This window comes from Ursus maritimus (genome assembly GCF_017311325.1).
Source record: "Ursus maritimus isolate PB19 chromosome X unlocalized genomic scaffold, ASM1731132v1 scaffold_X1, whole genome shotgun sequence".
NCBI lineage: Eukaryota > Metazoa > Chordata > Mammalia > Carnivora > Ursidae > Ursus > Ursus maritimus.
In genome coordinates, this window is record NW_024423319.1 from 105,692,640 (window position 1) to 105,716,794 (window position 24,155).

The following is a 24,155-nucleotide window of genomic DNA, read 5'->3' on the forward strand; positions in this document are numbered from 1 at the left end:
CTGGGCTTCCTTGATGCTTAGGGTATGAGGCGAGTAATGAGGAAGGACAGAATATGGATGGTGGCTTATCCTTGTAGCGAAAGATTGCTTCTCTTCAGTCTTCTCCAGCCTAGTAACCTAGTAACTTCATTTCTGCATAGCTTTTCCTCAACCTGGAGAATTTTGGTTCTATTCCTTCAATTGCTTTTGCGGAAACTGACTCTAACATTGGCACTAGAGGTAAGATCTCTTACTTAGGCCTCGACTCTTCAGAGTAATTCCATTCCTTGGCCATAGATACTGGTTCAGGGATGGATTTGTGAGATGGTACTATGTATTCCTGGGTAAGAAGCTTCCAGGTTCTTTATAGCTAGGTGGATTATCTCTCTGTCTTAAAGAGGATGTAGCTCTGGAAGTCACTAGAACTATTTTGAGACCACATAAGGGACACAGCCTGAGGGTAATGTTGATACATAAAGGAAAGAATCTAGGACTTCAGTCTCACTGTTGAACTGCTGAATCAAACATGCCCTGAAACTTGCATACTTTGACACTGGATTTTCAAATTACATAAGCCTTTTGTTGTTTGAGCTATTTTGAGTTGGCTTTTCAATTACTTGCAGCCTAATTCATCCTAATAATACAGATAGTGGAAATAGTATTTGAGGGGTGTGGTTAAATTAAGGGAAATTTCCACCATGTTTCCAAATTAGCAGAGGAGAGTAGGAGTGGTAGAAGTCAGAGGTGGGTAAAAGACACTGCAGAAAAAGAATAAATCTCTTGGATGTTAGCATTGATGGGCATTATCTTCTTTTTCTGTCTAGGTATAGGTTCCCCTGAAGGCTTAGCTTCTTCCAAAGTTGCCTGTAATTGAGCAGATGTTCAATGACTATCAGATACAATGAAATGAAACCAGTGCTATGCTGCTAAGAAAGCAAGTACACCTCCTCCATTCGCTTCCTGGTTAATTTAGTAGAGTCACAAGGAGGTCATATTTCCACAGTCCATCAGATCCTGAGTCATTTGGGCTTTTTGGTAAAGAGTGGATCTTTGGGATTATGGGTGATGACCCCTTGCAGGACATAGAAAACAGATAGTGCCATAGAGCAGAGGAAGGGCAAGCAGCACAAATTAAGCCTTCATTCTCGCTGCAGTTGCCTCCAAAATGTTTTGTCACTCTCTTGCCCTCTTTAATTCTTTTCTAAGCTATACTGACCCCTGCATCTTTCAGTGTCACTTGTACTATATATTCATTATTCTTGAATGAGTGTGTGTCAGGGAACTTTCACTTTCTGTAAAACCAGTGAAAAACAAATGACACACTGTTCATTCCTATAGGGTGCTGGCAGTACATACTTGCTGCCATGAAGGTGACTGAGATGTGTTTATCGTGGGGGAAGGGTGTCCTATGTTACCATTTACACCATTTTGTTCTCAGCATGGGTCCCATCAAAAATTCATGCCCATTACAAGGTAAGGCCAACGGTTGATCTAAGTAGACTTGCCTATTGAAATACTTTACTTAGTATCCATTTCCAAAACAGATACTACATTAGACCTCCAATTTAATGTTGCAATGAACGTAATCTATTTTATGGAATCACCAGGATAGAGGTAAGCAATAATTTTAAGACTTCTATTGTATAGGTATCCAAAAAGTCCCTTTGTAGTTTGAATTTTTAACATATTTATTTCTATATAAGACAAATGATTTTCAAAATGTAACAGAGAGAGCGTTTACAAAGAATTTAAATAAAACTGTTAATGATTCATTTGTCTTAACATTTATTTTGATTTATGTTAGATTCATAGCTATATATAATAATGTATTAAAAATGATGGTAGACGTGAAAGCTAACATTGTTGCAATTAAGTGAGCTAAGTCTCGAGTTTTCCAGCAGTGGCAAAAAGTTACAAATATCCTTTTTCATAAGATATCGAAATTACTTTGATTTCAGAGAATTGTTTCTCACTTTTCATCATCTGAAGTAACTTATTATCTTAGTAGTAAATTAGAAGCCAGTATGGGCAGGAGAAGTATTTAAATCCCACCCGATTTTCCGCTGCATTTCTCCACCTGTGTCATAGATTCTGAGTATGCTCTGTTTTCTTTGGTAGGTGACTTGAGGAAAAATTTAGGTGACTATTTTGTAGGAGGTTGGAATATTTGATGAGTGAGTGGATGTAAGGAGTTTAAGAATTTTAAATTAATAGTAGTAGAAAATTATAATTTGTGTGCAACAGCTAGTAATTAATTTCATTCCTAACAGAGGACCACTTTGCCAGAGATGTCATTTTTCACATGGACCAATTAAGTATATAAAACTTATAATCAGATCAACAAAGCATTTATTTATTTATTTACTCAATAAATCTCCTGGTCAGTTGGGGGAAATAACCTTGCTCCATAGAACCTCTCTTTTGTGGTGATATATATTGATTCCATTTAACCAAGGGTTTCTTTGATACAGAAGTTTCCTTAGTTTATTAAGGAATTTGTTTGGCAATTATTACTTGAAAGACTGGTAGGCAGAACAATTTAAATCCAAGAGTAACTTAATTGAAAATTAATTTGAAATTAAGAAAAAATTTTCTGGAATGATAATATAAATCAGGGTTTCAAAAGAAAAAAATCCATTTAGATATCTTTTAATAATATTATGATTTTTTTTTAAAAAAAGTATGCTTCCAGCATTGACCAGTTCTAGGATGGCAAGAAATGACAGCTCTAAACAGCCAAGTACCTGATAAGAAGAAATACTGTAAAGAATACTGTGTTAAGGAAATGAATTTTATTTAAATACAGATGAGGCTCTCCACTCCTCTTCTCCCCACTCCCACCCTGTATGTCATATTACCTTGCCTATCCAGGTCTTCAAGCCAGTGGTGCTTCCTAAGTGACAGCCTGCCATCTTGTATCCTGTCACTATCCCTGGAGCTCAGTTTAGTTTTGAGATGAGGCTGAGAGTTTAGAAATGTTGCCTTGGGATTTAAGATGCTGGTAAATGTTAAAGCTGACACATTCTTGCTATCAGGAACCAAGAGTGAGTACTTGGAAAAACATGTATCAGGCAGTATTCCTAATTGTTTAATGGCCAGTTGTTCTTGTCTGATTATTTCTTCCACTACTAAGAAATACCACCTGGCTCCTGTGGATAGAAGGATGGGAGAGATGTGGTAGAAAACGAAATATTTTGTAGATTACAGTTTCTCCAAAGGAAAATCTGCAAGAGAATAGTAAAGGAATACTTCTATTTTTTTTAAAGATTTTTTATTTATTTGACAGAGAGAGAGACAGCCAGCGAGAGAGGGAACACAAGCAGGGGGAGTGGGAGAGGAAGAAGCAGGCTCCCAGCGGAGGAGCCTGATGTGGGGCTTGATCCCAGGACTCCGGGATCATGCCCTGAGCCGAAGGCAGACGCTTAATGACTGAGCCACCCAGGCGTCCCTGGGAATACTTCTATTTGAATAGAAATATTGGAAATATTGGAACTATATTGAAAAGTTTTTGTTATTTACATTGCTATTTTCTGCAGCTAGGCATCAGATAGGAGCAGAAAATTATACAAGGGACTTTAAAATCATAGCTTTGATTAGACCCTAGGGGCAGCTCCCATGAAAAGAAGCTCTAGAAAGATAAAGAATTGTGAGCTTCTGATTAGTTCCTTCCTTTCCAGGCCTTCCTTTAGATGTCTTCTGGACACTAAAACATTCAGAGCAGCCAGGTACAAATAATTGGAACTTTGTACTCTTTTATCCTCTGATACTCCAATGGACATAATTAAGAGGAGTTTTTTTTTTTTTTTTTTTTTTTGCCATAAAACATGGGAACAAAAGAATTCAACTCCAGTTTGCCACCTTAGTAGCAAAGAGGTGTAGGGAGAATTTGCTGAGGTGCAAAGAAATCTAAAGAGTACATGAGAGGTGTCTTAGTAACTTTGAACTTATGTAAGACCAGAGAAAGACAGGGAAAGGGAATATTTACTTTGAAAATAGATCTGTATTTCTTTTTGAATGCAGAAGAAACAACCAAGAAATTGGGACACAATTCAGCATGAATCCAGAGCAGAACTTGTGTAGCTATCAGGGAGTTTATAAAAATGTAGACCATAATAGTTAAAAACACACAGGGTTTAGGTGATATAAATTACTTGGAAGGCAATAATTATTTTAAAAATAAGAAGGTTATGGTGAATGCTGGTTAGTGGTGTGCAGCTATTTGAGCCATTTCTTGCAGAAAAGAGGTAGCTTCTGATAGCTAAGGTTGACAGTGACTTCTGTTGGGATGTGGTGGGGAGAGAAAGGGATCCCTGAACTCTGAGTGGGAAGGAAGCTAGATATTGTATGAACTGAACATGCCTCTCTATTGAATTGCATGTGTAACTTTTTGTTCATGGTTGGGGCAGACAAAATCCGCATCAGCTTCAATATCCAGAAGGTTGAGCCACAGGGCTTTGGTACAATGAATGTTCATTAACTTAAGTACATGACAGTTCCAGGTTCTTCTACTTTTGGGTACGAGTATAGTTTGATTTTACTTGTATGCACATGATGTGAATATCAGTTGGAAAAGACAAGGAATGGAGCAAGTAAAGGAGTGACGAAGTCTGACCCAGAGGCACTTCTGCCAGAATCTCCTGTGCAGACACAAAGGGCTTCAAAGGCTCTAAGGCAGATGACAATGAAGGAGAATCAAAGGGTGTCAAGAGGCCACAGCCTCTACTGAGTATCCCCAAGACCCAAATCAACAGTATCATCCACCCATTCAGGTACTGAGGTCATTACAGGCATAACCTCCAACATCAGGAACTGGATATATTTAAGTAGTTAGCCATTAGCCCTTCGAACTTCAAAAACATGGCTGGATGTTGGGTGGAGAGCTACTGGCAGTGGTGTGCTGGAGCCAGCTCATGCCAGTTTGTGAGAGACAATTGTTAATTTTTAAGGAATTCTGTAAGCCAGTTGTTAAACTGTGAATAGTTCGGAATTGGCTATGCCCCCTCTTTCCCAGAAAGCCAGTTGTTAAAGTTTATAAGCACACCACTAGATACAAAGCTTCTTCTATATACAAAGATAAACCTAGGGGCACCTGGGTGGCTCAGTTGGTTTAGTATCCGACTCTTGGTTTCAGCTCAGGTCATGATCTCAGGGTTGTGAGATAGAGCCCTGTGTTGGGCTCCGTGCTCAGTGCAGAGTCTGCTTGAGATTCTCTCTCTCCCTCTCCCCCCTTCCCTGTTCTCTCTCCCTCAAATAAAATAAATAAATAAAATCTTAAAAAAAAAAAACCCTAAAACCCACAAAGATAAACCTTGAATTGGAACTCTTCTTGGTTCTAATACCAGACCTGATTTTTCTGGAAACATTCAGTTTCTTAATCCTGTTCATACTTCAGAATGACCTAGCTTCCAGAGCACCTGATGGGCCATCATCTTTATCTGTGCTGAGCACACCCATAGCCTTAGTTCTTCTGTATCCTTAATCAGTTTTTGGTTTTCCCTTGGTGGTGTTCCTCTACTAGAGACCTTCACCTTAATTGCCTTCAGTCCCGGCATGGTCCTGAAGCTCCAACACCCATGATTTCTCAGAGAATTTAATAAGATTCTGTTCATTATCTGTACATATCTTGAGGAATATTTCTAATTGCAGCAGACACTGCTGGTGCTCTGTCCATATCCTTTGGCACTTACCATTTTAGCATTTGCCAACAGCACCTACAGAACTGAACACCTGCAGTTCGCTCCCTGAAGGCTGTTTGTTCCTCAGGTCACAGATGGAGCAGGCTGGAAGAGTTAGTAAGTTAATGCCCTAGAAGAAGCCCTTAGCCATTGCCTGATGGCAGTTGAAAGTTAAATATGCCAAACTCCTTTTTCCTCATGTGAACAAACTCTTGATACATTTCCCACAGTCATCTCCCAGAAGTCTCCAGTGGGATTGGGTCCTGGTTGTCCAGAGATAACCTGTTTATCAACACCCCCCCTTGTCTTCCTTCCTGTCCATGTTCACTTTTCCTGTCCCCTGCAGGTGCTCCTGGAATCACCTCCTAAATAAACTACTTGTACATATAATCCTTGTGTCTGGGTCTGATTCTGGGGGAGACCCAACTTAAGATATTTATCACTGTCATTTTTATGCCAATAACAAACTGGAAGACATGAGCCACATTCTGAAAAACACTTGAGTTCTAAAACCTGAATAAAAAGATTCTTGGTTGACAGATCACATACTAATAAATGTTCAGCTTGGCATCTACTTTATTTTTAATGCTGTGTGACGGCCAAACATTTTGCAGTGGTGCTTGTTGTGTTTTCCCTTTACCATCATAAAAGTAATACAAAAGGGACACATATGTATTTGTTTTTAGTCCGGTGCTTTATTTTTAATTCTGTATAAACAAATACAAAATGACAAAAGTTGTATGTTTGCTAAACATTGTATTTGATTGTATGACATTACACAATGTGTCACAGTATTTCAGCTTGTAGTTGTGTCCCTTAGTTCTTGGTACATAATTCTATAACTTTTAAGATACAGTTCATCAGGAAACTGTATCAGCCACCCTTTTGTGGAACCCCTGCATGCTTGCACTTGCAAAAGTTTGTTTGGAGAGCTTCTGAGCCACTCTGGCTGAAGTCTAGGGATATTTTTGGAAACATCTAAAATAGTAAAAGTATAAGGGATGAAGAGGATTTTCTTTTTCACATTCATAAAAGGCATGCAGGGATACAAATCTCAGAATACCATAACTACAGTTATTTCAAATTTAAGCATTGGACTTAGTATGTATATTTATAAAAATTATCCAGTAGCACTGATTCTAAAATTTACTTGTTAACCGTGGAAGGGCAGTTAACCATGGCCTGACAACATTTGGTACTACTCCAGGGTTTTAGGGTGGGTTTTTTTTTTAAATCATTTTCTACAATACAAGGTCAACTGAAGTGAAAAAAGTGTGCCCTTTTGCTAACGACCTTACATTTTTTAATTCCTATAAATGCAGACAGGATGGGATCTTTTGTTTGATGGCCTCCAGTTCATAAGACTCAACAGTCTTACAGATTCAGTATCTGTATTCCTGTTCAAGCTGTTGCGATGGGTATATTTTATACATTTTTAGGGCTTCCTCTCCTAAACGATGTTTTCAATTTGGTGACTTAAGCCCTATGACTCAAGGGAATTTCTATTTTTTATGTTCTTGTGAACCAGTGATGTTCCCTGCAGAATTGAGGGTTTTCATGTAGATGATGAAATGTCATCTAGATATAATACCCTTGGGAAGATAAAATAACACTTGCAACCTGAGAGGGAGAAGGCTGGCATCTTGAGCCATGCCTTTGTGATAAGAAATTTTAGTTTTGAAAAACCCACAGTGAATATCATTCTCAATGGGGAAACACTGAGCGCTTTTCCCCTAAGGTCAGGAAAATGACAGGGATGATGCCCACTTTCACCACTGTTGTTCAATATAGTACTAGAAGTCCTAGCCTCAGCAATCAAACAACAAAAAGAAACAAAGGGCATTCAAATCAGCAAAGAAGAAGTCAAACTCTCACTCTTTGCAGATGACATGATACTTTATGTGGAAAACCCAAAAGACTCCACCCAGAAATTGCTAGAACTCATACAAGAATTCAGCAACGTGGCAGGAGATAAAAATCAATGCCCAGAAACCAGTTGCATTTCTATACATGAACAATGAGACAGAAGAAAGAGAAATTAAGGAGTCGATCCCATTTACAATTGCACCAAAACCCATAAGATACCTAGGAATAAGCCTAACCAAAGAGGTAAAGGACCTGTACTCTAAAAAGTACAGAACACTTATGAAAGAAACTGAGGAAGACACAAAGAAATGGAAAAACATATTCCCTGCTCATGGATTGGAAGAATGAATATTGTTAAAATGTCTATGCTACCCAGAGCAATCTACACATTCAGTGCAATCTCTGTCGAAGCACCATCAACATTTTTCACAGAGCTGGGACAAATAACCCTAAAATTTGTATGGAACCAGAAAAGACCCCGAATAGCCAGAGGAATGTTGAAAAAGAAAACCAAAGCTGGTGTTTCACAATGCCAGACTTCAAGCTCTATTACTAAGCTGTAATCATCAAGACAATTTGGTAGGGGCACAAAAACAGACACATAGATCAATGGAACAGAATAGAGAGCCCAGAAATGGGCCCTCAACTCTATGGTCAACTAATCTTCAACAAAGCAGGAAAGAGTATCCAATGGAAAAAGACAGTGTCTTCAATAAATGGTGCTGGGAAAACTGGACAGCCACATTTAGAGACTGGATGATTTTCTTACACCAAATACAAAGATAAACTCAAAATGGATGAAAGGCCTCGATGTGAGAGGAATCCACCAAAATCCTAGAGGAGAACACAGGCAACAACCTCTGACCTTGGCCACAGCAACTTCTTGCTAGACGCGTCTCCAAAGGCAAGGGAAACAAAGGCAGAAATGAACTATTGGGACTTCATCAAGACAAAAAGCTTCTGCACAGCAAAGGACACAGTCAACAAAAGTAAAAGGCAACCTACGGAATGGGAGAAGAAAATTGCACTTGACTTATCAGATAAAGGGCTAATATCCAAGGTCTATAAAGAACTTATCAAACTCACCACCCCCAAAACAAATAATCCTATCAAGAAATGGGCAGAAGACATGAACAGAACATTTCTCCAAAGAAGACATCTAAATGGCCAACAGACACATGAAGAAATGCTCCACATCACTTGGCACCAGGGAAATACAAATCAAAACCACAATCCGATACCACCTCACACCAGTCAGAATGGCTAAAATTAACAAGTCTGGAAACAACAGATGTTGGCGAGGATGCAGAGAAAGGGGAACCCTTTTACCTTGTTGGTGGGCATGCAAGCTGGTGCAGCCACTCTGGAAACCAGTATGGAGGTTCCTCAAGAAGTTAAAAGTAGAACTACCCTACCACCCAGCAATTGCACTACAAGGTATTTATCCCAAAGATACAAATGTAGTGATCCGAAGGGGCGCCTGCACCCCAACATTTATAGCAGCATTGTCCACAGTAGCCAAACCATGGAATGAGCTGAGACGTCTATCAACAGATGAATGGATGAAGAAGATGTAGTATATATATGCAATATATTACTCAGCCATCAGAAAGGGTGATTATTTACTATTTACGTCAACGTGGGTGGAACTGGAGGGTACTATGCTGAGTGAAATAAGTCAATCAGAGAAAGACAATTATATGGTTTCAGTCATATGTGCACTATAAGAAACAGCACAAAAGATCATAGGGGAAGGGAGGGAAAACTGAATGGGACGTCATCAGAGAGGAAGACAAACTAATGAAGGATTCTTAAGTACAGGAAACAAACTGAGGGTTGCTGGAGGTGAGGTCGGTGGGGGATGGGGTAATTGGGTGATGGGTATTGAGGGCACGTGATGTGATGAGCGCTGGGTGTTGTATACAACTGATGAATTGTTGAACTCTACATCTGAAACTAATGATGTACTATATGCTGGCTAATTGAATTTAAATAAAAGAAATTTTAGTTTTCTACCCCTTACTCTTCATGCTTGATTATGTCTTTAATGCTAAGAAATGCCTTTTCTGTTTTACAAAGTAAAACCGTTGCCCTTCCCCAGGTGTTGAATACAGACTGTCTGTACCCTCATTCCTGTGTAAGCCTACCCATCCAAGTATGAAGCACAAATGAGAATATGCTGCAGTGATGTTTAAAACAAAAATCTCACGTTTAAGATCAAACACGAGCTTTGTCCTGTTGCCCTGTTGATCTTTGCCAGCTGAAATGTATAGCTTTTCATTCTATTTTGGATTCTAGCAAAAGCTAAATACTTCATGAGTTGCAAAACTCACCAACATTGCTGAAGGGTATGGTAAGTGAATCTACTTTAAGATCCAAAATTATCATCTACAATTCATTTTAAAATGAAATTCTTTTAACAGAAATCCCGTTTTATCTTTTCTTATCTTTTCTTATGGAAAAAAGGAACAGAAATAGAAAGTAAAATATTTCCCCCTATCAAAAATTGTCCATGTATAGAACGTATGCAGGTTGCCTGATGACATCATTCAAGAAATACAGAGAGGGGCAGTGTTCATTCTTTTTCATACCTTACTATAGGTTTTAGCAGTGCCCTTTTATAGGCAGTAATTTGAATGTTGATCTGTCTTCAAGGGAGTTGTAGACAATGATGGAATCATTGACTAAATATCTCCATAAATCTGGAATACGCACATACTATTTTGCCATTAGGATGGAAATTTAACCACGTATATGTTGAAATATTAAAATGAACTCATTCATTTTCTCTTTTCCCTTGGCCCTTATTTTTCTGGGCTATTTAGAGAAATGTCAAATGCTTGAGAGTAAAGCAAAGTGGGCAAAAGTCCAAAGGATTAAATTTAGTTCCTGCTGATGACTTTCTACCATAAAATATTTCCAAGTTAGTTAACTAAATTAAGTGAACATGCAGTTATGAAATGGAATTCTCCAAGGAATTGGTAGCAAAGGCCTGGGTGTGATATGCTTATTTTTCTGACCTGGGATTTTTATCTACATTACAGATTGGCTTCTGAAAAAGGAAGTCAGTCTGGCTTTTCTTCCACTGCTGGCATTTCTTCCATTTGTGGGAGAGTTACCACTGATGAGAGAGTGTCCCCACAGAAATTCTCCTGTGGGTGCTCACATGCGTGCACAAACACACATAGACACAGACACATGTGTGTACACACCAAACTCTATACAGGTTTTTTTCTGTGTGTGTGTGTGTGTGTGTGTGTGTGTGCGCGCGCGCACGCATGCGTATGTGTGTGTGAGAAAGAGAGAGAGGGAGACAGAGAGAGAGAGATCTGATTTCAGTTTCCATGGAAATGGGCTAAATAAGGATTTTAACAGACAGGAGTATGAGTGCAACTTCTTTGCTATTCCCAGCTCAGAACTATTGAGACAAAATTTGAAATCATTCGAATCCTTTACATTAGAAAGTCAATAGCATAATTTGGTACCTGTGACATGTAATTTTGGATTCAAACTTTCTTTGTCATAGTGATAATCATGCATCCATTTAGTTAGCCCTGTGAAGTAAACTAAAGTTGAAAACCCACCTGCTACTCCTGCGAACGACTAATTTGCCACCCCAATCATGTATACTGCTTTGTTACCCCTGTCTCAGGCTTTCCTCTTCCTTCTCTGCACTAGCGTTGACCTATAACTATTACATACAGCATTTCCTCTCTCCTCAACCCTGAATACCTGTAGAAGACCAGAATGCTACAGAAGAGAAAGGCTAAACATATTTTCTTAGGCCTCTATTGACATCCTTTTAAGCTCAGGCATGTTAGGTATATAGGGTGCTCCCTGCTCTGAGTTTTGTGCCCTGTTTGTGATCATATATTAAACTAAGGCCAGGAAATGGACTTTTCTTTCTCTAGAGACAGAAGTGTAACATTGTGACTTTTAAGCCAGTATGCAAAGTTGTATAAAAAGAAGTCTGCTGGCTAAACAAACAAAAAAACCAAACCTTTATCTGTATGGCATTAAGTCATATACACTTTTTTACTGTTCATTTGGAAAAAACAATACAACAAGAAAGAACACGTACTACTTGCTATTAAAGAGTATTGAAATAATCTGGATCTAAAAAAGAAAAAAAAGAAGAAAGGAAAGGTGAAGATATTCCCCTGGCTCATTGCCATTTGTTGTGTGTCTATCAGAGAATTAGAAACATAAGAAAAAGTGAAAGCAATAAATGTGAAATCTTCTTTACACTTGAAATTGGATATCAAGACTGGAAACAGGATGCTTCATTGGAAGATGGGATTTTAATATGAAAGGAAATTCAACTAAGAACTCCAGTGTTTGTCATGAGCTATTTTCAGGGTTTAATATGCTAAGTGGCTTAGGGCTTTTGCAGTCTATGATTTCCATGTGCAAGCCTGAAATATTGCCCTCTGGTGAAAGCTGGTCAGATGGAGAGGAGCTGTGGGATTGCCAATCATCAGTGGGACAGTTTTCCCTGCTGATTCTGTTTTTGTGTAGCTGTGGGATGATGTAAATACATATTTTAGGTGTCAGAGAAACTCAAGTGGTACAAAATACAGGACATCATTTTTCTTCCTGAAAGAATTGGTCACTTATTACATTGACTCTCCTTAAACATCTTTAAAATGTCTTGACTTTAGGTAAAAAGTATAGTTTATTAATGTTCCTTGTTAGACAAGTGTTTTAACTCTTTGTGGGAAATTTTTTTTGGAGAAGAAGATCAGATTACCGAATGTTGCATTAGTGATTAATTTGATTGACAAGATGTGATTTTATGATGAATCACCATGGACACAACTTAAAAATTCATTGTGATTTAGCTCAGAACTGTACAAAATAATACACAATTTCAGGAACTTCTTTCTTCAGTGAGGATAATAAGAAAGGGACCACATTTTGCGATTTAAACTATTTTATGTCTAAGGTGAGGATCTTGTCTAACATCACTAAATATTTGATAGGGGCTCTCTTCGTTGTCACTCACTAAAGTTGGACTAAAGGAACATTTAACTGTTAGGACTATGTGATTGTTAATAATTATTGGTGGGGATATCTTTAATGTTAAAAAAGTTAAATGCATTGGCTATCTAGACACACTTTTTACAGCTTTGAAACATTTGCACATTCAGAGAAAAGAGAGAGATTTGACCAGGGAGTTATTAAACCCAAGCTGCAACTTTCCTTGTTTGGGCCTGGCATTCAATAATTCTGCTACCAGGCTCTAAGCTGGAGTGTGAATACACAAGCAGGAGTGGGTGGTTGAACATGGGATCATAGACAATAGAAATAGAACCTGAATGTGTCCTCACCAAGTTACTAAAGAGAAATTATGGGCTGAGAATGCAAAAGAAAATGTGGAGTCCTTTGACTCGATTCAAAAAGTAAAGATTCAGGCCCGTATTTTTATCTTATAGAGATTCCTGAACAACTCCACTATTTGCAGCTTATATTTTCAGTCCTTCTGCACAAATTTGATTTATTTCATTTTCCCCATCATTACTTTTCCCCTTCCACGCTCTAGATTTTAGGAACTCTGTTAGGGTTCGTCTCCCCAACTCCTCTTAATGTCCACTCCCCAAGTGTGTGCATGTGTGCATGCCTGCTGTTAGTTTCTGGTCTTGGATAGTTCTTTTTGTTACTTGGGTGACTTTTCTCCCAAAATGATGTTTTCTATTACCAGGTTTCCCTGTATGGCACCTTTGTTTCTTGAGGTGGATGAAAGGTACTGGCTTTCCTATGAAACCCTAATGCTAGGGATAAATGGAAAATGCCCAGTCCTTTTTAAGATTGGGAATCGGTAAGATGTGGTGACCACCTGGTATGTCCTTCCTCTTTCCTCCCCAGTCCTTTTTCCCTTGTCTTGATCACAAAGAAAAAATTTGGATAAATTTCCACAATTCCAGATCTTGGGAGTGATCTCTGTGGTTTTGGGTCTCTGCTGTTCTCATCTATGACTTAGGGAATATTCCATCAGCAGTTTCGTACTATAGAACTGTTAGCAATTTGTAAATTCCAAGAAAGATTCACTTCCCTGGTTTTCTTTTTTCTTCTTTTTTTTAAAATAATTTTTATTTTGTTATATTAGTCACCATACAGTACATCCCCAGTTTTTGGTTTTCTTTTTTCTTTTAAGTGTACTGTGTGGTTGGTCTCAAACATTCTCATGCACAGGAAACAACTAGAATGGGAAGGTAATATTTTTTATGGTTCCCTGCAGATAGCTGAAGACCTTGGCCTGCCAAACCCCACAGAACCACAGGCTGGGGCTGCTAAAGCGTTTTAATGTGCCTTAAGATGTATCAGGTATGTTGTAAAAGTCAGTGTGCATAGATGTATGTGTGTTTATGTGTTGTATGTGTTATGGGTGTGTTGAGTGTACATACACTGTGTGTGTGTGTGTGTGTGAAGCAGAGCCAACAGGTCATTACGTGAAGCAGAGCCAGCATGGTCCTAGGATGCATCATGGGATCTGACTTGGTGATTCTGAGCAGGGGCAGAGTCAGTTTTGACAGGATATTAATTTAAAGAATAAAGATCTGAAAGCCTGAGTTAAACATGTTGAGGGTTCACCCTGTAAATTAAGTACATTGTTTTGCCAAAGAGAATCCTGGGTTTTCCCAATGATGAGCCTGGGATGGGTAATGGAAATGGGTTGAGTCTTTGCCATTTTGTAGAAAGTAAACAACGCAGTTTATAGAGCTCAATGAACAAAGTCTTCAGACTTCACATCAGATGCTACAAAGTGTAATGAATATTCTTCCATCTCACTAGAAGGCTTCCCTTGTCATGGCTGGGCAGAGGGTCATATAAATAGCACTGTTCGCTGCCACTGTCTTCTTTGTGCTTTAGGGAAGATAAAGCAGTGATTCCCTGAGCAATGGCATTAGGACAACCCAGGCACGTTCCATTGTGCCTAAAGTGATACCAGAAAAAGCACAACCAAGAGGTACAAATAGAGTAATTTCTTTTCCAACTTCCTCCATCAGTGTACACTATATCTAGCTTATGGCTAGGAGTCAAGAAAACTGGGCTTCTATTTGCATATCTGTGTCCAAGACACACCTGTCCTTAAATGTAACCATATGTCCATGGCCATGATTTCCTATTTGCCTACTACAAATATTATCATGATGAATGAGACACATCCTCTCTCCTGTTTGTTGGTGAGTCAGCTGCTGCAAGTGTGTGCATGCATGCCCCCTGTAGACATCTCAGAATAGCCTGGGAGCAGCCCTTCCAAGCATGTGGTATATTGCTGCCCCACAGCTTATACCTATATAACTTGGAAGTAGGCTATTCTGACCCTGGTTCTTTAACAGGACCCACTTTCATATGTTGGCTTTGTTGGATGTCCCCTCTGTATACGTATGTGTATGGGGTGTGCTTACGGTAATATTGAGGCTACATATACTTTGTTGCAACAGTGAGAATGTGGTAGCAACCTGGTATTCTTTCTGTCAATAAGAGCACAGTGCAGAGGGGTCCTTTCCCCAATTTTGCCCTGGAGAATATGTTTAGCTGGTGCTGGAACATAAATATGCAAAAATAAATAAACGGATGAATGAATGAGGAATAAATGAATGGAAGTAGGCACTTGGCTGGGCATGAAGGGACCAATATTTGGAAGCGGTTTTGGCTTCTTGGAGAAAAGGTGGTTGAGAAACTCTTGATTGCCCATTAGCCAAAATGAGGACACCAGAATCACACTCCCAGTGAGGTCTTTATTAATTTAGGACAGTGGTTCTTCACCCTTTTTGGGTCACAGACCTCTTTTGGAATCTGATGACAACTATGAACTCTCTTTTTAGGAAAATGCACATATTAAACATATACACACATTTTTGCATATAATTTAATTTTAGGGAGTTCAAAGTCCCGCCCTCCCACCGACTCATTCATGGCCCCCAGGTTAAGACCCCATAATTTAGATACATAGAATTTGGCAGTAAAGTGGCAGAATGGAGAAAGGACTGAGCCTAGGAGACTTGAATTATAGTCCTGTATCTGCTTCTAACTAGCTCTGTGCACATAATTTCACTTCTCCGGGTTTCAGTTTTCTCATGTGAAAAATGAGGGAGTGAGCTTAATTCTGTCCAAAGACTCAACTGGTATCAACATTCTGGAGGGAGAAGAGGCTGGCACATTCCACAGGAACAGCATTCCTTCCACCAAGGTTCCTCTGTGGGCTGCCTCCTTGGTATACGTTGCTTTCTTTGTACTTTGAAAAGAAGCCTTCTTTCCCTACCAGGTAGGCTCCTCTGAACCCTTGTGGTGCTAATTTTAATCTAACTTGAAAATCTGCACAGAGGCCATAGCTCTCTGGTTGCCTCACTTCCTCTTCCTTGCATGATACCTGTGTAGATATCAAAGAGGACTTCAAACAGATCACCTGGGCAGAAGGGGGGGCAGGGGAGAGGCAAGGCTGGGGAAGACATCCTGACACTGCCTATTTGGTTGAACAGATTCTAGCTCATTCACTTTCCTCTTTGCTTTCTCCTGGACTGGCATGAAACAGAAATAAACAGTTGTAACCACCACGGGGAGGAACTCTGCCATGTGCTGGCTGCAGCCATCCTCAGGTCTTTGCCAGAGAATCCACTAGTACTAACTTAATATTTTCCTCTGTGTCGCAGCTTTACCATGCTTTTAAAAAGTGGGAACTTTGTCTTCAAATACCTGGTGCTTTTTGTGTAACACAAACTTAAAAGTAAATTACCCAGCAGGACTGTTCAAATATCTTCAATCAAGTCAGGCATAGTAATTAAATAGCAAGTGCCCTTCCCTCCCGACTCTCATCCCCAAGGGCCTATATCCCATTTTTTAAAAATTACAATCCAAACCCAACATCCAGAGCTTGTGCCCTCTTGACAGTTGCCCCACCGAATGGTGGTCCAGCCAAATTTTGAATGTCCTGAAATGACCAGGATAACTCATTGTGTCTTCATATAGTCCTAATTCTGTGCCCAAATCTGCAAAAGTTTACTTCTCCGTAGCTTTATATCATGGGCCCCAGTGCTACCGTGTGGGATAGAGAAATTACAAATGATGTCTTGAGTTTCTTCTCTACACCAGCCCTCACCAGGAGCGCTTTGGGAACATCATCTCCCTTGACCCTCACAGTAAATCTGCAACATCATTCAAATGTAGACTCCCCGAGGGCAGGTATATTTTATCTGATCTGTTCACTGCTCTGTCCCGTCTCTAGAACAGTGTCTGGGTGATACTAGGCACTCAGTATGTATTTGCTGAATTTAGAGATTTTTACTTAAAAGTTCTTTTCCCCATTTTACAGATGAGAAAACAGAGATTCACAGAGTTCAAACACTACTACAAGCTGCAGGACTACTTTAATAGGATCCAAAGGAATAAAACCATTATGAAGAAGATACCATTTGTATTCAAGAGGCTCTGCCTCTGCCACACCCCCAAAGGTGGCTGCCCAACCCACCTGTTCTTGAGATAGACACAGCCACACTCCACTACTAGGGCTGAAGGAAAGTGGTGCCGTGGTCTCGGAGTGCCACTTAGAACAATTGGGTGGTGGTTAATTAAAATGACAGGGTTATTAAGGGCCTCATTTAGAGCAGTATGTTGCATGAAAACCATAGCCATGGAGGATGGCATCTGATTATCTCCCTTCTGAGTGAAAATTGAGGGGGTAAAAATGGTAGGAAAGACAGGAGCAAAACAAGCAAACACAAACAAACACTACAAACCAAACCAAAGCAGAACAAAACCCCCAAACCCAAAAGCAAAACAAAACAAAACTTAAGAGCTGGAACAATGAAGAGGGAGCTTCATGAGGGTTTGTCTTATTTTTCCTGTGGAGAAAATGTCCTCCTTTTAGCCCGAGGAGCCCTCATGGCACTTGTTGGACCATTGGTATAGGGCTAAACAATAATGCCCTGTTTCAGTATCATTTTCTTTCTGGCAAACCCCCAGTTTCTTGTGAATTTACATTTTCTGCGGAGCTCTATTCAGTGAAAGAATATCACCCTGACCCTGACTTTTCTTTTTTTCGTTATGACTGGCCAAGAATGCCCAAGTATCACAGTTTTTTCGTTGACCAGGAGAAATATTTTTGATGAACGGAATGTTTTCTTTGGTAAACAAACACCAACTCAAAACCAACCAAATAAGTTTCTTTGGTAAAGTGAACATTAATGTCTTGGTTGGAATTAATTGAAAAAACTTTTGCAAGTGTTTCCTAAGCTAGTTTCTTCCCTCTTTATAGCAATTGAAAAAGTAAAACTTCATGAAGTAAAGACTTAAATTTTATGGGGATGTGATTTGGAGTTGCTTTTGAAGTGTCTTCTCAATGGTGGGACTAAACCAAGCCTGTTGGAGCAATAATCATTAATGAATAAATAATAATGATCTAACAATAAATAATAAATCTTGGCATGCAGAGTCCCCTAGTAAAAGAAAATTCATTGCACAGTCAGAATTCCATAAGCCTTGATTTCAAGTGCTGAAAAGGGAAGTTGACAAGGTTGAAAATGCCCTTCATTTAAAAATACAATATTCCAAGGTATACAGACACTCAATCAAGTTGGAAAACTACTATCTGTCATAAAACAAAGTTCCACAGCAAGTCATTCTGGTTGACCAAATTGAATGATTAAATTCTCAACAAAATCCATTTAATTGGTGTGTGTGTTGTATCAGTGTTGTGGAGTTGCTTTAACCCGAGGTGCTCCACGTGGCCGACACTAAATCAATGGCTGATTTAGAACACACTGTTCAGAAAATGATTTAGCAACATATGATTTAAGAATAAAACCAATCCCCTCTTCGGCTGTGTTTTATAAATAATAGCCTAGTTGCAGGCCCCTTGGAGAGAGAATTGATCGCAGATCTATTATGCGAACTTGCCCTTTTTCGAGGACAGTACTTGTCCTCAGATTAAAGCTCATTATCTTCTAGTTGAGTGCATAACACATTGGTATGATCACTTAGTGTGTCTGCAGGAGAGACTGAACGAGTGTGTAATGCACTAGCTACGTATTGAGAACTGTGTGAACAACAGTACAGGAAATAGAAAGCACAGGTTTGCACTTGGTGCAGTTACATCTGAATCATTTGGGCATTTTTGCTGTTTGGAAAGACAATGGCAAACCTAAATCCCAAACATTACCCAGACATTAAAAAAAAAAAAGTTTGCCGTGTGGCCAATAAAGTCCTTTGTTCTTTCCTTGGAAATGTACTTTGAAGGGAATAATAGCCCTCTTAAGGGAGAATCTTAAAGTGGCCTGCCCTCTCTTAGGCATGCTAAAATGATGGAAACCCTCTAGTGGTGTGACCCTGGCTGAGTCGCTTTATTCTCCCAGGTCTATTTCCTCCTGTGCGGAGGATGGGGAAGTTGCACGGTACATCCACTAAGGTCCAAAGAGCAAAGTTGCTTTTGGGAAATGCTTACCACTATAGATGTCTAAATAAGCTACATCTCTAAAAGGGAAAAATACTGTAGACATTTGCCTCAAACGTGACCAGGAATTAGCTTCATTTTTATAGGCATAAAGAAAAGTAGGGGTCTGGGGCAACATACACAGCCTCTTCCAATCAAAGTGTTTCTGTTTGGAGCCTGTAAATACCACAATCAACAGTATAAACATCTAGGCTCATTAATGTACAGAAGGGCCGTGCAGTGCATTAGAAGGATACCAGCAAGGGTGTGGGGGGCAGGGTGGGGCACCAGGAAGATGAAAGTGCTGCCAGCTTAGCAGGAACGTTTGACCGTCATCATTGATAAATGTGTATTGGTGATTACATCCTCCAGTCATTTCCATCTATCTCCCCTTCAGTCCTTCATCTCCCTGCCTGCACTTCTATGAAGTTTCCCAGTTTCAGGTCTTACACTCATCAAAGAACTTCCTTTTCTCCTCTGTGTCTTTGAGCAGCCATGTCTCATAGCGAAGGCAGACTGGCTCTACCAGTTGAAAGCTATGGCAGAGAACCATTTCAGTGTTCATTTCTCCTTCCTCAGCTCTGCACAGGCAGATGTTGTTTCTGGGCATCCGTGCAAAAACTGCATGTAGGGTCACACCACAAACAGCTGTACCAGCTGGCCATATTTTTCGTTAAAATGGAGACACTGCCTCCGGGTTCAAGTAGACCCCTGCTTTTCCTCCATCCTGCCAGGTATTTGGGTTTGGCTCTGCAGTTTTGGGTATTCAGAGCCTCCTGCCAAGAGCTGTAACTAATAAAGCAGATCCATTTGGTGACAAGCAACAAGATATTCCAAAATAGAATCGCTCCAACTCTGCAGTGCTGGAGCTGTCATTGGTTTAAAGGTGTATTCACCAAATCATACAAATGTTCAAAGTATACTGATAGGGGGCTATGATTTATTCATTCTAGACAACAAAACTGCCTCACCTGGGTGAATTTAGGGATCACTCCATTTCATTCCATGGGTGATGGCCACTCTACCATAGGTCACTTCCAAGATTGTGGCTGGCTTTTGCTGGCCAGAACTTTTGAAAGCATCTCCTTGGGGTGCTGGGGAGTTAAGACCTCAAACCACAGACTCTGCCTGGAGCTACTGCTCTGCAGAAGTTCTGGAAGCTTTATTGTTTGAACAATGCTTAAAGCTATTTCTGCCTTGGCAGCTGACCTTTCAATCAGTAGGTTTTTGTCACAATACCAGCAACATCTGCGGTGTGAATAAAATAGGATTCTGCTTGCTAATAAGCTTTCTTCTATTTGATCTTAGTTTAAGAGATGTGTGTGTGTGTGTGTGTGTGTGTCTGTGTGTGTGCGCGTGTGTAAATTCTTTCTGGTAGCAATCTTTTTGTTTTAAAGACTGAAAATATGCAATGCCCATTTCCCCCCTTGTCCTTTACTTTGGCAATGTCTGTTTCTTAAAAAAGAAAGAACAACTTTGAATTTGTTTCATTAACATAATCTCTTTGCTCTCGATAAGACCTAGGGTGAAAATATAACAAGCAGACTCTATCACACTGTTGTAATTTGGTCAACCACTCGGGTACTGTCAATATCCACCATTTCCACACATTCAATTTCCTCCCGGTTTTCAGGATTTTTCTTCTCTTTCCTTTTTTTCTTAGAGGGTGGCAGGAAAGTCAGTATCACAGGTAAAATGGCAAAGCAGTGAAAGAAGGTGACAAATGCTATTAAAAACAAGCACCTGAACAGTGTACAGGTCAGATTTGAAGGCACAGCTGCGAGAGGAATCAGACCAACGATATAGCAGAGGTAGCTCTGTAAAATAGCTACCCCGTGCACTTCCAGGGCGTTCTTTACCCATTTAGTTCTTGTGAAATCCTTGCCCAGAACAAACGTGGATAACAGTGGAGCACAATTGTCAATTGTGTAGTTAATTCCATAAATTAAGCATAGCACAGAAATGCAGTCCAGTTCTACTTTCCATAATGTCATGAAACCTATCACTCCAAACTCTACGGACACAACTGTTAGAGTGAGCCAGACATTAATCAGAGAATCTGCCACCAGGAATGCCGAGAAGAAGAGCAGGAACAAAGCACTGATGCAGGAGTTGTGCAGGGGGGCTCCCAGAGAGGAGGCATATCGATCCATATACACAAAGGACGGGTTGAAGACAATGAACTTCACCTTGGAGGTGACAGAAAGTCTCCTGAGGGTCTCCAGGAGATCATAGAGTTCTTCTCTGTTAGTTTCCATGGTCTTGGCCACCAGAAACATTCTAGAGGCCACTACATCAACCTCATCATTGTACTTTTTAGAGAAGATGATGTCCTCTTGAAAATGTGAAAATTGGGGAGCTTTCAGGAAGGAATTCCTCAACATGTCTGTGAAGTTTTTCTTAGGCAAGCCAGTGGACACATTGAGTTTCCGAAGGTAATTTAAATAGCTCTCAAACCAGGATATCCGCACGAACCCCTTCGTGTATTCTAGCACGTCTTCTTGGACACTAGTGTTCCAGTATTCTATGGACTCGTATATGTAAAACCCAATCACCGGACTGTAGTTACTAAAGTACTTTTGCTGGGCAGTAGTGTACTCAATGGTTTGGGTCGCAGTTGCTACGATGTTACTAAGGTCTGACCCTTCACTGACCTGCAGATAGCCCATTAAGGCAAAGGAAATATAAATAAGGTAAAAGAGAACTACAAAAGGCTTGACATAGGTGTTGGTTATCCAGTCACAGTAATAGCGTTTGAGGAAACATACCAATAGGTGACTCTCGTAAGTGTTCGCTTCCTCGCCGTCGGTTGTGTCCTCGCTGAATCTGGCTGTCAGGAGAAACCTGTACCATGCCGGCTTCTCCTGCAATGCCTCGGGCTTTGGGACTTTTCTACAGAAGATACTATGCTGGTAATTGTTTTCTATGTAGCCAGTGAATACCAGGCTGGAACCATAAAACGAGAGTACATAGAGGTAGTTGAAGAAGATTGCAATACAGGAATTGCAGCAGAAAATCCTGGCTGCCTCAATGTTCGTGAAAGGGCTGGCCCCTATGCCGAAGGTGACCAGGTACATGGCAGTGGTGAGAGAAAAGGAGAGCATGGAGTCTGCATAGACTGCTGCAGTTCTCTCTTTAACATGTTGGTCTTCTCTAGTTTTCCTCCAGGAGGATAACATTTCAAAAGTCCCATATAATCCATGACCTGAAGGGGCAGAAAAAGACCAGATCAAAAAGTTGAAAAGACTAACCTCTTTAAAGAGAGGAACCAGCTTGGTCACGGGAGACTACTGGGTTAAGGGAAACACAACCAGCCGTGGTGGTGACAGTTTGTAAATACCAAGGATTTGTCCTGTGGAAGAGAGCCCTGTATTTTAGTGAATCCTAAATGTTAATGGCAGGTGAAAGAGAAGATCGAGGAACTAAGATCTTCATGTTTCCTTCTGGCTTAAGAGTGCAGGGTGGACTTTGGCCTATGGAAAGCCAAGTAGATTTGAGTCTGTCTCTTGGGGATTATATACAGTGAGAGGTTAGGGCTGTTGGTGCAGCTTACAGGAATTTTGTTTCCCTTGGTTGGTGGAACACTCGAGAGAAGTTTCCTGGCCACTCATCACTTGGCTTGTCATCCCCACAAGTCTGGCTGGAGGTCAGCACAGAGGAAGGCAGTGGGCAGAGGGTTGTGCGTTAATGTCTCATCATCTCATCTAAGTTTGGCCAAGTGGAAGGCTTTAGGGAGAAAGAGGCACTGTATTTAATTTGAGTCTCGACAGGAGCCTAAATCACAGCCTCTTACCCCCCACATCCCGTATCAGTCCAGGAGGCAACAGATCCGAGACACAGAGGGAAGCACAATAAGTAGCAATGAGTTTGCGTGAATAGGAAAGGTGGAAGATGGAACGTGATTCACACAAACTCTCCCTGCAGCCGATAAAAATTGAAATTATGCTTGTAGGTGTATAGCTTGCATTTTGTCTTCAGGGACCTGTTTGACCAATTTTGCTTGTTCGTAGATGACGTATCCTATCAAGCAGGGGCTGACTCTGCTGGCTTCTCTGCACTATTTGGCAATGGCCTCTGAGGAAGAGAGCCAGATCAATAACCTCTTTCCTTAACTACTTAGTGCCTTGGCCTCCTTGGTTAGTATTCCTGAAGCACTGGAATAGCAGAGGTATGGTAAGTGCCCCCGTTTGGACTCTATTGTAGTGCTTGAGACTGGATCTAGCTTGACTTCCTTCGCCTCTCCTGGTTGGAGACAGACACTCACCCGGTGGCTCTCCCTGAGTTTCCAGGCCACTGCGACATCGAAGAGCCCACCGGAAGTGACCTGTTGTGGCTTTCAGTAACCCCTATCTCGGCACTGGGATCAGCAGATCTAATTTTCTGCTTCTATGCCTTGGCATATTCAATCCCATTATTGAGGATAATAAAATCTTTACCCGGTGGTACAATTGTCTTGTTTTTAGAAAGGAATTTAAAATCTCTGGCCAAGCGTAATGCTGAGTGAAGTGAGTCACTGTTATCTTGTGTGTACAATAACTGGGTGAACATCTTTCCTTGTGCCCAGGCTGGTATTTATATCCTTATTCTGAAGTCTTGCTCGGTCTCAAACCCAAATGCCCATTTCCTAGTCCTAATATAGACCTGTTTCCTCAGAAGGATTTGGCATTTGTCTTAATTTACTAGGCATCATTCTGCAGCCACTTTGAGAGGGCAGGTTGAGACTGTCAGTTTGATAACTAGCACTGTGGCCCCTACTAAATTGGAGGCACCTAAACTCCCCAGACAGGAAGTCAAAAGTGCACTCATTGACTGGCATTCTTTTAATTGTGTTTTAGAAATTTAACATCTAGTCTCAGAAGGGAAGACTATTAAGTCTGTTTCCACATTGTTCTCAGGAAGGACTGACCGATCTTTGATTAAAAGTAACCGATTCCAGGACAATGAGAGTAAAAGATTAATACCTCCGAGACATCTGTACCCTGGGCAAACAATACTGACCATTTCAGCTGGGGTCATGTAGACTAAGATCTCTTGGATAAAACACACTTTAAAGTTTCACTGAAAATGTCCCATGGAGATTTTTAAAATAGTATTTACATGGTAGAAACAAGAAAAAATATTTTAAAACAGGGCTTTAGTACTGAGTCATTAAATATAGTAAGAATATAAGAATGCATGTAGCAGGATTAGAATTAGTCATATAGTAG

General features: G+C 40.3%; 1 protein-coding gene across 1 annotated transcript in view; it reads right to left on the reverse strand.

Moving 5' to 3' along the window:
- Nucleotides 1-20,498: 20,498 nt before the first annotated feature.
- Nucleotides 20,499-24,155, reverse strand: part of PTCHD1 (patched domain containing 1) — a 51,718-nt gene continuing 48,061 nt past the window's right edge. The window contains exon 3 of the mRNA XM_040626271.1: nt 20,499-22,153. Within this exon, the coding sequence (XP_040482205.1) occupies nt 20,499-22,153 (1,655 nt within the window). The remainder of the gene's footprint in view (nt 22,154-24,155) is intronic.